The sequence below is a fragment of the Nipponia nippon genome, unplaced genomic scaffold (assembly GCF_047370975.1).
Source record: "Nipponia nippon isolate SJK-2023a ecotype South Korea unplaced genomic scaffold, ASM4737097v1 scaffold_2, whole genome shotgun sequence".
NCBI lineage: Eukaryota > Metazoa > Chordata > Aves > Pelecaniformes > Threskiornithidae > Nipponia > Nipponia nippon.
The window spans coordinates 58065801-58078892 of NW_028262336.1; the positions used below are offsets into that span (position 1 = coordinate 58065801).

Genomic DNA, 13092 nt, shown 5'->3' on the forward strand with positions numbered 1-13092 from the left:
GTATTTTACTTTTCCTCTAAATTAGCACTATTTCTGGCAGTTTAGTAAAGTTAATTATCCTGGTAAGTTTTACCATAATCACAGTGTAACTCTATAATAGCCTTAGTAGTAAAGATATTTTAGTTTTTTTGATGTAAATCAATATACCTATGAACCAAGAAGACATCCCAATAAACTTAAATTTGGGAATAATTTTGGTGGGTGATAAAGCTTATTTTGGATAGTAGTTCTGATCTGTTTCAGTAACAGCAAGGAGGAATGTGTAAAGAATTTTTAGAAGATGGGAAGTAAAATCATTCTCAAATTAATGAGGCCATATGTTTCTCTTAAAGTATGAATTATGTACGGCTGAAAAGCCAAATATTTAACGTTGCAGATTCATTTTGTTAAGGTGACAAAGTCAAGCAAAAGTTCTAATTCTTTCCTATGTTTTACAAAGTTATATAGGACCCGAAAGATGGCAATTTAGTTTTTTCTTCTTAGTACCACAGGTATATTGAGATTGCAATTAAGCAGTGCAGAAGCTCTGGGATTGATTGCAAAATACATGGCCTCAGCATACTGGGACGTATACGTGCGGAGGATGAAGATTTGGCTGCAGTCCCTTTCCTCGCTTCTGATAATGAGGAAGAGGATGACGATAAAGCTAACACTGGGAGGTAGGTAACTGCAGGGGCAGGGGAGAAATGATAAAGAACCTTAGTGCCTATATATTCCAGTCAGGAGATTATTTCAAGAAGAGCAACTTAATTAGGTTGAATGGTAGTAAAGAGAAATCAGTATCTTAGTTTGTCAGAATTGTAAGTAGGTCATGTGTTGATAAATAACTTCCTTAAGTTTATCATACTGGTGAGGTGGTAGCATTTTGTACAACTCTTCTGCTTCTGCAGTATACTTGGAGTTAAAAACCTAGTGTCTGGCAACTAAGCCCCACCCAGCCGCTTGCTCACTCCCCCTGGTGGGATGGGGGAGAGAATCAGAAGGGTAAAAGTGAGAAAACTTGCGTGTTGAGATAAAGACAGTTTAATAGGTAAAGCAAAAGTCATGCACACAAGCAAAGCAAAACAAGGAATTCCTTCGCTACTTCCCATCAGCAGACAGGTGTTCAGCCATCTCCAGGACAGCAGGGATCCATCACACGTAATGGTTACTTGGGAAGACAAATTCCTCGCTCTGAACGTCCCCCCCTTCCTTCTTCCTCCAGCTTTATATACTGAGCATGACATCACATGGTATGGAACAGCCCTTTGGCCAGTTTGGGTCAGCTGTCCTGGCTGTGCCCCCTCCCAGCTTCTTGTGCACCTGGCAGAGCATGGGAAGCTGAAAAGTCCTTGACTTGTATAAACACTACTCAGCAACAACTCAACCATCAGTGTGTTATCAACATTATTCTCATACTAAATACAAAACACAGCACTATGTCAGCTACTAAGAGGAAGATTAACTCTGTCCCAGCTGAAACCAGGACATCTAGCTAAAAGCTTGATGTATTTATATTTGGTATGTGGCATGTGCATATTTCCCACAGCTCATCAAAACATTCTGGGGTTTTTTTTGGTTTTTATTGTTATAGCCACCACTTAACTATGGTAGTGTAGTTTGAGTACTGAAATTGTTCCAGACTGTAAAATCAGTAAATACAGTAAAAAGGTGCCTAGGCTATAGCATGCAGGTTGCTAAACTGACTTTTTTTTTTTCTCAATATGTTCAGTCTTGTTAGAAAGAAGGCAGCTGGGCTTGAATCGGCAGCTACAATAAGAACCAAAGTTTTTGTTTGGGGACTGAATGACAAAGACCAATTGGGAGGGCTAAAAGGTTCCAAGGTATGTTTGTTGTTTTCATACTTTAGTAAAAAACGCACACGGCTAAAAATAAAATGTGCAGGTCTCGCACGACTCAGAATTAATTTAAATTTAATCAGAATTTTAAAGTTTATTACCAAAAGCTACAAAGAGTAGGTTTTAATGGCTTTTTTCTGTTAAGACATGTAGATGTCCGGTGGGTGGAAAATTGGAGAAAATTTGCATTTTGGTTGTTATTCTGAAATCCAGTTTGATTTCTAGCAGCCACTTAATCATTTGTTTTAGACAATAGTGAACTAATTGTTCTAAAAATGTGTAGCGCGCTATACATATTCTGTTCCTTTTGAGTTTGCGTGCGTGAAATGAAGATATTGGTGAACTTTTCTATGTATTACCTGTACCTGGAGCTGGTGCAGTAATCAGAAAAAAAAAAAAAGTTGGATTGTAATCTTTTGATTGGTATAACTTGATTACAATTCAGTGTAATACGAGAGGAATTTTAGCCCTGCCATTTATACGTAATGGCTAACACAATGCAAGATGGGAGATACATGGCGAATGTTTAATCAATTTAAGATATCATTAATCTGAAAAGTATGTTAGGAGAGCATTTCTTTAATTTATACTGTAAATAAAACATATGCTATTGTATCCGTAGAGTGCCTTTCAAGAAACCAAAAAGTTAACTGTTACTGTATTCTCCATCCTGTGTTTTATTGGTGCATAAAGCCATCAATGCTTCAGTGCAGAAGTGCAGATTTCAGTTCATTCTTGCTCCAAACATGTTGAAGGCAGCATTATGGCTCTGTTCGATTGACGTGCTTCCCCCCCACCTAGAAAAGGGGAGAACTATAGGACAGTTGAATGGAAGAAGCGAGGGGATAAAAAAAAAAAAAAAAAAGAAATCAGATACCTCTGTAGATATGAACTGATTCTGTAAAGATTAAACTTTTTTAGTGGAAAAAACATGCTAACATGAACTTACACACTTTATCTTTGAGTTCTTAACAGGTATTAATATTATTAAATGCATAAATTGATTAATTAGGATAGTAATTCAAAAACTAATTTAAGGCTTTTCAAATGTCCTTCAAACTTTTTTTCCCCATATACTGTAATGAAGAAGTCTGCTAGAAACTTTATCTCTTTAGCTGCATAAAAATAAATAACTAAATATTTACTTTTATTATGGAAGGGGTTATGCCAGGTTTGAATGTATGTTGATTTAAAACACTTGAAAAGAGATTGTTGATGTCTATTTATATATATATATACACAACTTGATCAAAGACTTCTTTGTAGTAATGGAGAAAATAGGTTTCCTGGTCCCTTTTGTTTGTCTGGGTTTTTCTGGTGTGGTGGATTTTTTTGTTGTTTTTCCCCCTTTGAGCTGATCTCTAATCCAGATTGCTGAAGTATTTTGCTACTGAAAACTCAGTTGTGGTTTTGTGTTCCTGTATGCTGATTTGAAGTGGGTTGGTTAACACTTTTAACTAGGTTTATTTTGCTGTTGTGCCTTTCTTCAAAACTGAGTTCAGTTTTCTCAAGACAACTTTACTAAAAGGAAAATCCTTGTTTTTATCACATTTATTTTTTTCTCAGTTTTTGTATTTATTATGGTTTCAGTATTAAATGCTTTTTCTTGGTTTCTGTCTTTTGCCTGGTGTATATTAACTGGTATGTGTGAAGTGTCTGAATAATAATGGGGAGTTTAATGTCTTTTAAAAAAAAAAAAAAGGTACCTGTTAGATTAACTGGTTTATCATTTCAGAATAGCTCTTCTTTTTAAAGTATAAAATCTTAAAATGTATTGTAACGATCTTTATTTCCTATCTGCTCTAGATAAAGGTCCCTTCCTTTTCTGAAACCCTGTCTGCTTTGAATGTTGTACAAGTAGCTGGAGGATCCAAAAGCCTTTTTGCAGGTAATAGAAGTTTAAAATAAATGTAATTATTTAAGGGCAGAAACAGATTTCGAGTTGTGAAACATAAATGATGTTTCAAACTTCTTCTCTTCATTTTAGTGACTGTAGAGGGTAAAGTATATGCCTGCGGAGAAGCCACAAATGGAAGGCTGGGTTTAGGAATATCTAGTGGAACTGTGCCTATTCCCCGCCAGATTACAGCTCTTAGTAACTATGTGGTAAAGAAGGTGGCTGTTCACTCAGGTACTGACTATTGCTATTCTTATATACATAAAGAAGCATATTAAGCCTGAAAATAGTTGCTTTGAAATTTTCTTGGGTGCTGTGATGCCCCAGCATATCGGATATTTTTAAAAAATTTTAAAATAATTACAGGTTATTAAATTCTGTCTGTTGCGTAAAATGTCAGATTAAATCTAATGGTTCTGTTACTAAAATCTATGAATTTAGATGATATACAGTTTCTTACTTGCTGGAAGTTAAATATGGTAACTTCTGAATAGTTTTTCAGTCTGATCCAAAGAAACTGTTTTCATTTTTGAATATTACTAAGTGGTGGGTTTGGTTTTGTTTTTTCTTGCAGCATTGAAAATAGCAAATTGAATGATTATTTCTTTTTTTTTTTTTTTTTTTTTAATGTGTCAGGAAACCTCAGAAAAGTTTTGTGTTTTAAATTAAATCACATAAAAACTCTGAAGAAAATAAGCAACGCCTATTGGGTTGAAAGGCTCGTACAGTTACATTGTAGAAGTACAGCAGTGTCAAATTTCTGAGATTTTTTCCTAGACCTGCTGCCTGCTTGAAAGCTTGAAAATTTAAATTTATGTTTACACTTTTAGGTGGCCGTCATGCTATGGCATTAACTGTTGATGGAAAGGTATTTTCATGGGGTGAAGGAGATGATGGAAAACTTGGTCACTTCAGTCGAATGTAAGGATACCAAATTTGTCTGTATTTCAGTAAGAGAACATTTGTGTTGCATGTAACACAGCTGACCACCGCTATTGACAATGACAGGATTTTTAATACAACGGGAATAAAAAATCGTGTTGTGAAAAGATTTTTTTTTTCATCAGTGTATGTCAATATATGGTGCAGCATTTGTAGCAGTCTTCAGTCATTTAAAAAGGAGGCATTCAATTAATATAATAATTGGAAACATACTTAGTGGTTAAAGTCTTTCATAGCATTTTTGAATGTCACTGATGAAATGGCACACTTTTGGACATTTTTGGTTACTTTTATAAGGTAAGGTTTACAGAGGTGCCTTGAGGTGTAAAACCGTAGCAGTTCTACATTCCTGAGCTGTAACAATTTATAATGTAAGCCTGACAGAGTATTTTGTAACCCTTTTCTTTAGACTTCTGTTCACAAACTTGTTAGCCAGAAATAAATTTCTTACACTTTTCAATAATACATAGTTTAATCCTCTGCAGGACAGCTTTGAGGAAAATTTGAATTGTCTCAGGATTTTTCTTTGTTTGTACCACAGAACAATGTTTTGAAAGAAAAAAAAAAAACATAGCCTATGGGGAAATCTTTGTCATTCTGCTCAGAATACATAAAAATTACAATGCTCAACTCAGATGGTTAATACATGACAACAAATACATGTTCATAAGGGTATGTGTGTCAGATCAATGAAAGGGAAAGTCTGGATTAGAGCAGTATTGTTGTTTATTGTTCAACTGCCTCATGTTTTCTATAATTTTATCAGAAGTGAGACTTGGACTTCTTGGGCATTTCATGAGAGCAAATTTTCCAGAGGCTGTGCATAATTTTATAAAACCTTAATAGTGGCTCTGATACACAGTTAATATTAGAAAACCTGGAGTTGAAACACTTCCCTGAGTTTAGAGAATATTGTACAATATGGATAGTAGAAGTTTCCAGTACTCTCGTAGAAGCCTAACAGTAAATTCCAGTTCTAATTTCTCTCTCATAAGAGCAAACTTGGGATGGGAGTGTCATCTCTTAATCTTACTATCTGGCTCTGTGTCCACAGAGTGGAGAAATAACTGCTTCTGACAAATAGCTCAACTTTGGGCAATGACACGATATCAGTTTTCACACTTTTTAATGGATCCATCACCTTGGTATTTTGGCTTTGTCACCTGTTTTGTAGCATATACATAAAATATGTCTTTAAATAAACTTCGAAGTACATTAAAATAGTGTAAACTTTAGGTTTATGTTGCTACTAAAAAGTATGTCTTGGAATCATAATGTTGCATCTTATTTTATCTTTAGGTACTATTAGTTACTACACAAAATTTTTTCGATTATGAAGGTTGGTGTATATTGTGCAACTCTTTCGTAATTAACGCAATTAATTCTTTACTCATTTTCTCTAGGAATTGTGATAAACCCAGATTGATAGAAGCATTGAAAACCAAACGCATCCGTGATATTGCTTGTGGGAGTTCCCACAGTGCTGCCATTACCTCTAGTGGTGAACTGTATACATGGGGTCTTGGAGAGTATGGAAGGCTAGGACATGGAGATAATACCACACAGCTGAAGCCTAAGATGGTAAAATAAATGTTTCTTGTCTCTGATGAAATGCAAATGTGTTTGTTTAATAAATGATAAAATAAAGCTAAAGTAAAGCCATAAACCGTGAAAGCAGTATGAAGACAAATTAACAAAATTAACAGGCAAGCTATTATTTCAGAAAGGCCAAAAAGATCCAGTCTCTCTCTTTTTCTTGGGAAGTGATGTGGAATGGCTAGTGCTCTTCTAAACGTTCGTCTACTTTGTTATACCTGTCATTATGTCCTGCATCTACTTTGATACACAGCTGGAAGCTACTGCTGTCATGGAGCTATGTTGGATCCTGAGTGAGCAAGGCTTGATAGGCCTTTGCTAAATGGCATGCTCAGGCTGGGCACAATGAACAACATCAGTCATAAGAGCTTGAAAATGTCTGTAAGGTTTTTAAAACATAATTTCTTTGAAATGTCTTGCTTACTTTTTTATTTTGTAGGTTAAAGTGCTCCTTGGCCACAGAGTCATTCAGGTTGCCTGTGGAAGCAGAGATGCTCAGACTCTTGCTTTGACAGATGAAGGTAGGAATATCTTGTTCTAGAAGCTTTCTAGCACATGGGAATACTGTGATCATTGTTTGACCTGCAGTTTGGTGTTTGTTAGGTTTGGTGTTTTCTTGGGGTGATGGTGATTTTGGAAAACTGGGCCGAGGAGGAAGTGAAGGATGCAACATTCCTCAGAACATTGAAAGACTGAACGGCCAAGGCGTTTGTCAGATTGAGTGTGGTGCACAGTTCTCATTGGCACTGACCAAGTCAGGAGTGGTGTGGACATGGTATGTTACATTTGCCAGAAAATATTAACAAAGCAATCGCTAAGTATGTGTTGTATTTATTGCCATTTGACTGCCCTAACTCTATCTGTGCCTTATCTGTGTGCTTTGTCTTTTAAACTGGCAGCTCTTCGAGACAAGCTGTGATCTGTTCAATTACTCTGTGTTTTGTAGCATGCTCACTTGTGTATTGTACTCTGTTAGGATGCCTGGGTCTTACTGAACTACTGGAGGAAGGAGAAGATCATTCCCTCTCTTGGGAGCAATGGAGTGTGTAAAGAAATGTTAATTCAAGACTTAGGAGTAGAGTGGGAAAAAGAGAACCTGAAAATCATACTTCGGCGTACTTAGCCTACAGCTAAAGCAGAGACTGAGAGAGTAAGGATGTAGTAGAGTAAGGAAGTAAGCCAGAGTTCAGAGGAGATGGGAAGAACTTCCTTGGAAACACAGGGTCTCTGCAGAGCTCATTGCTGCTCAGAAGGCCACCGAGTTGTCAGTAATGATGCCTCAAAGCAAGAACTGGTATGGAATCATTACTGAGGGTTATTCAGAAACACTTTTTATTTTTCTTCTATTTGTCTGCTCACTTCTGCTTTGTTTTGAACACAAACCTGGCTTTTTGAGTTTATAAACTTTTTGTAAAATTTGAGAGCTTATTGTATGGCAGGTCAACTTCAGAGCTCTAACCAGATCAAGGTCTTACCCCATCCTTGTGTAATAAGACTATGACCTGTTTGATGTATATCAAAGCTAAGAAGACTTTAAAATGGTCATTTTTGTTTTATTATTTGTCAGCAATTGATGAATGATACAAACAGAAATCCAGGAAACTTCCATTTTTATAAGTTACTTCTATTTTTAATAGGGAGAAGAGCTTTTAGCGGAGATGTGACTTCTCAGAGTGGCCACTGGAAACTGTATTTGTCTCTCTCACTTTCCTCCCTCTTTTAAATCAATTTTTTGTAGTGACAAAAGGAGTAAGAGGAAAGGGAATTTGTCAGTCTTTAAGAACTCTCTGCAAAATTCTTGTTCATTCCTTCCTTCCCCCAGTTTGTCTTAACACTGTTATATCTAGTCATAAAATCTACAGCTATTTCATGGCATTACAGGACTACAAGGAGATTTTTGGGTCTGTTTCAGGTGTGCATGTCTGTGCTTTAAAATGGTTGAGTTGCTTCTAAACTTTTATTCTTATCTTCTTGAATTTGTACTGATTTGAGGGAAAAATCACAACTTCTGTGTTATAACTTTAGGTAGGCAATAGTCCCATATATCACATTCACCTCCAGCATAAATTGAGAAAAATTGGTGTTGGTGGTGGTAAGCAGCAGAACTGGTTACTAAAAAACAGTGGAAGAGATCTCAGGATTTTTTTTCTTCTTTACTGATGCTCTTAGAGGCATTTTAAGGTGTTTTCATTACTCTTGCATATGGTATATTTTTAGTGCAGTTTGTGTATAACAGTTTTAGAAGAATTTAAATTATGGAGGCTTGAGAACCTATATTGAGGCTTGCAACAGTGTGAAAAAACTCAGTTCTAAAACCATGTTTGTTCCCGTATATTTTTTTCATGTGATTGTACTTGTCAAAGGGTCTGTTTATTGTTAGGTCTGTCCTCAATAGTATAAATCTGTCCAAGTCTATGGAAACACATCAATTTTGTAGGTATTTGTAATTGCAATGTTTCTGCAACTGAGGAAATTCAGTGTAATCACAGTTGGCACTACATACAAAAAATAGTCATAAATGCCTGTTCTATACTGAAGTGAAAAGTTACGGAGTCACGGAACTGCAGTTACCCTCATTTTTAGGCCCTTGTAATTCAAATTTGAAGAATTTGCTAGTTGGTGCTTGTGTTTAATCCCAGTGGTAAAGGAAGTATTTTGGTTCAGGAAGCTGCATTGACAGAGGAATGTGTAAGCAATATAATTGTCTTGAATTTTTTGTTTACTATCTGTTGCAGGGGTAAGGGCGACTACTTCAGGCTAGGCCATGGCACAGATGTACATGTACGAAAGCCACAAGTTGTGGAAGGACTGAGGGGTAAAAAGATCGTGCACGTGGCTGTAGGCGCGCTCCATTGTCTAGCGGTTACTGACGCTGGGCAGGTATGTTGTGCATCATCCTCCTTTCCCCTTTTTCCTTGATCCAGAAAGGAATAAACTAAAGTGTTGAAGAGTGTAATAGCATCGATGCTGATTAAAAAGCAAATAAATATCATTAGAAATTTTTATTCCATTTAAAGTCTTGAATAAATATAAGCATGATTGTAATTTAAAGTATATTACCTTTCATATTATTATTGGAATTTAAATATTGTTGTCGTAGTGGCTTTTGTAATACTTCCCTAGTTTATGTATTCTCTGCATGATCAGTTTCCTGCTTCTCACTCATGAAATGCTGAGGCAGTCATAGCATTCTGGACAGATTTTTCTGCTGTGATCCAGCGTTATCATTATCATAGTATTGATTCAGATCCCAAATGTAATTACTGTGCAACTCATTCTTCTAACTTACTGTTCGCTGTGAACATGGGATAATTTATGAATCAACCGGTGATTTATGAACTGGCAATAATTTATGAATCATCTGATAAAGTGCTGTTTTGGTTTTTTTTTTCTTTTAATGTATGATAATGCCTGCATTATTTCATGGGGGCGGAAAAAGTCACAGCAATAGGTAATTGTCCTAGATTAATAGTACAAATCACTAATATTCCTTTGTGGGATTTTTTTAAGAAAACAATTAAATGAGGCAACCAGTGAAGCAAAGTAATATGTGGAAATTTTACTGGCAGGTTTATGCTTGGGGTGACAATGACCATGGGCAACAAGGCAATGGAACTACTACAGTCAATAGAAAGCCCACTCTTGTCCAGGGCTTGGAAGGCCAGAAAATCACCCGGGTTGCTTGTGGGTCTTCCCACAGTGTAGCATGGACAACAGTGGATGTAGCTACACCATCTGTTCATGAACCAGTACTTTTCCAGACAGCGCGGGACCCTTTAGGTGCTTCTTATCTTGGTTGGTATTTATTGCCTTACGTTGTTTTATTAATGCCATTGGAGAGTTAGTTGTGTGTGTGGTTTAATAGGTGATAGAAGAGTGCAAAAAGAAAAATGTGGGTTTTTTTAAACCACAAGAAACCAACAACAAAAACCATACACACCTTTGAAAAAAACCCCAACAAAACCTCTTCCTGAAAGTGGAAGTTGTAAAGAACTTGTTCAGAAGTAGCATTAGTTTGAACTTTCGTTGTTCTTCAGGAAATTAAAATGCAACATGCTTTATCAAATGCCCTAAAGACTTTGTCTTTAATATGGGATAGAGCTTTGTGGAGGTAATGGTAGATGGATGCTACTGTAATACTGGTCTTCTTACATGTTACATCTTGCTATAATTCTTGATGCTACTGTTACCTTTTGTTTCTAAGGTGGGTGACTTAAGAATTAGGAAGACAAAACAGCAATGTTTTGTGTTGAATATAAAAGCAACAAACATTTTACTAATTAAGCTTCTTCATGAACAAGGCAATGTATTTAAAAAAGAGCAAAAATTACATATATAGAATATTTGATTAATATTTTTAAGCGTACCTAATAAATATTCTTGCTATTTGAGAAATTTCTGTGTAAGTAAAACTTGGTTTAGATGCTGATCACCAAAATATTTATATCTGTATTGCCTTAATCTTCATGAGTAAGTAACAAGGTAGAGCACTATTTTATGAAAGTCCTTGCTGCAAAGCTTCCGTATTGACTTTAATGTTGTAACTCTAGGCACTGCAGTTTAAGAATCTACTGTAGACTTTTGTTTTACAGTCTTCTTTCTGACTTAAGAAATTAGATAAATCAGTTTCAGTTATGTAGTACACCATTAAAAAAGCTCTCCTTCTCTTTTTTTCCCCTCACTCCAGGTGTTCCTTCAGATGCAGATTCTTCTGCTGCCAGTAACAAAATCAGTGGGGCAAACAGTTCCAAGCCGAATCGCCCGTCCCTTGCTAAGATTCTTCTGTCGCTTGATGGGAACGTGGCCAAACAGCAGGCGTTATCTCATATATTGATGGCATTACAAATCATGTATGCCAGGTAGGCATGCGAACATTCTTGTCTTTTACAGAGCAAAAGATGACATAGCTTACCATCTGTTGGGGTCTCTTTAGTGAGGTATAAATTGTTTCACAAGTTTGGACTCCTCAGGATAGGCCTAAGCTTCATTTAAGTTTTCTTTTGATGTTGATGTTAGCTTTATGCTGTTATGTTTTCTTTACAGAAGCTCCCAGTGCCTGGGGAAAAAAATTGTTTATTTAGGAATGCTCAAGTAAATCATGTACAAGGAGTGTAAGTAAATCATGATAGATGATGTGGAGGAAGCAGTGGGGAGCAAGGTGGAAAGAACAACACAACTTTACAGTGCCCTCCTTGTTGTTGGTAGAGAACAGAGTATCTGTGCTAAAATTTCTGAAGAGGAACTCATGTAAAATAATTGCCTTAAAACACAGTATTTAAGCATCAGGCCCAAAGGAGAATGCAAATAAACTACTCTCTAAATTCCAGAGCTTGGAAACCTTTCCTTATTTTATTAAGACAAGTTAAATCATTTTTTCTAAGTTCAACAAGGGAGTATAATTAGGTTTATGTTAACCTGTCCTAAATGATTTCAGGGATGCAGTTGTTGGAGCATTGATGCCTGCAAGTATGATCGCACCAGTAGAATGTCCCTCTTCTTCGCCAGCCCCCCCATCAGATGCTACTTCTACAGGAAGCCCTGCAAATGGAGAGGAATGCATGCTTGTAGGAGATATAGAAGAGAGGCTGAGCCCAAACCCATGGCAGGACAGGAGAGGGGAGGTAAAGTGTGAAACGAATTTTTGCAACAGTGTTTAACAGTAAAGCTGAAAAATATTTTCCGATTTAGTTTGATAATAGCAGAGATTAAACTGTTCTTTCATGCTCTAATTTCGGGAGTGGGTACTTTGTGTATGTCAGATTTGGAAAAACTAAAATTTTAGTGTGAAATCAGTTTTGAACTTTCAGAATGCACTGTCACTTAAATGCAATTGTGATGATTTCTAGTAGTGTTTAGAGTTAGCATGAAAATATTAACCATTTGATCAGATATTAAATTCATTTCACAGGAGTGATCTTTAAAAAAAAAAAAAAGTCAAGACTAAGGGAATATTTGACAATTATTTAATGAAATGTAATTGTAAACTTATAGCAACTAATGTAGAACAGGAGAACCTGAATGGAGTTCTACTTTGTTGATTCCCAACTGCTAACAGAAGCAGAAAAAAGAAAAGGCTTGCTGCTGAAGAGGTCTTTAACAAACTATTAATTTGACATGTATTGTTAGGGCTTGTCTTCAATGTTGCAGACTTCTCTGCAGGCACTGATGTTTTATTGCATGTTTTTGTAGCAGCTGGCCTTCAGGGGGGGTGTTGGCTGGTTTGCTGTGCTAGGACCATAAAATAGAAGCTAGAAGTACAGGGAGCAAATCTGTTGGTTTTGAATTTATGGCTGTTTTTAAATTGCTGCTGTCTTTGAACGTAAGCCCTTCTAATAAATAATTAGACTCTTGAAGGTTTTACAGTATCTTCTTGCAGCTTTTGTTAGTTATTATTTGTTTTGGCTAGGTTGTTTCTTCAGAAGATGCTGTGACACCGTCTGCTGTAACTCCCTCAGCTGCTGCTGCCTCTTCCCGTCCTTTCATTCCAGTCACAGATGATCCTGGAGCTGCCAGTATCATTGCAGAAACCATGACAAAAACCAAAGAAGTAATGTTGTCAATACTTTCCTTAAAACTTAAGTCCTTACCATGCTTTTGTCAAGCAGTTTTGCTTTTTTTGTGCTTTTATTCTGTAAATGACTGCATTTTTTTTTAAATGTATCCAAAGACAGAGGGATGATTTTTGTATGTGTGTGTGTCCAAAGTTAAAGGAGGCTAGTTTTAGGAAAGCTTTTTCACTTGAGAAACAGATTTAACAGTAGATTAATTTTGAGGCCATATAATCCCAGATTTACAAATTGTGATTTAAACTGCCTTTAA

At 36.3% G+C, this 13092-nt stretch overlaps 1 protein-coding gene across 9 annotated transcripts in view; it reads left to right on the forward strand.

Moving 5' to 3' along the window:
• The window catches only part of HERC2 (HECT and RLD domain containing E3 ubiquitin protein ligase 2), a 116098-nt gene that overhangs the window by 71342 nt on the left and 31664 nt on the right, over window positions 1–13092 (forward strand). For all 9 annotated transcript variants that reach the window (XM_087759603.1, XM_087759609.1, XM_087759607.1 and 6 more), the window contains 13 exons: window positions 484–659; window positions 1712–1823; window positions 3645–3726; window positions 3826–3969; window positions 4566–4656; window positions 6081–6258; window positions 6713–6794; window positions 6877–7048; window positions 9009–9153; window positions 9843–10068; window positions 10961–11132; window positions 11708–11894; window positions 12680–12820. In XM_087759603.1, coding sequence (XP_087615729.1) covers window positions 484–659; window positions 1712–1823; window positions 3645–3726; window positions 3826–3969; window positions 4566–4656; window positions 6081–6258; window positions 6713–6794; window positions 6877–7048; window positions 9009–9153; window positions 9843–10068; window positions 10961–11132; window positions 11708–11894; window positions 12680–12820 — 1908 coding nt within the window. The remainder of the gene's footprint in view (window positions 1–483; window positions 660–1711; window positions 1824–3644; window positions 3727–3825; window positions 3970–4565; window positions 4657–6080; window positions 6259–6712; window positions 6795–6876; window positions 7049–9008; window positions 9154–9842; window positions 10069–10960; window positions 11133–11707; window positions 11895–12679; window positions 12821–13092) is intronic.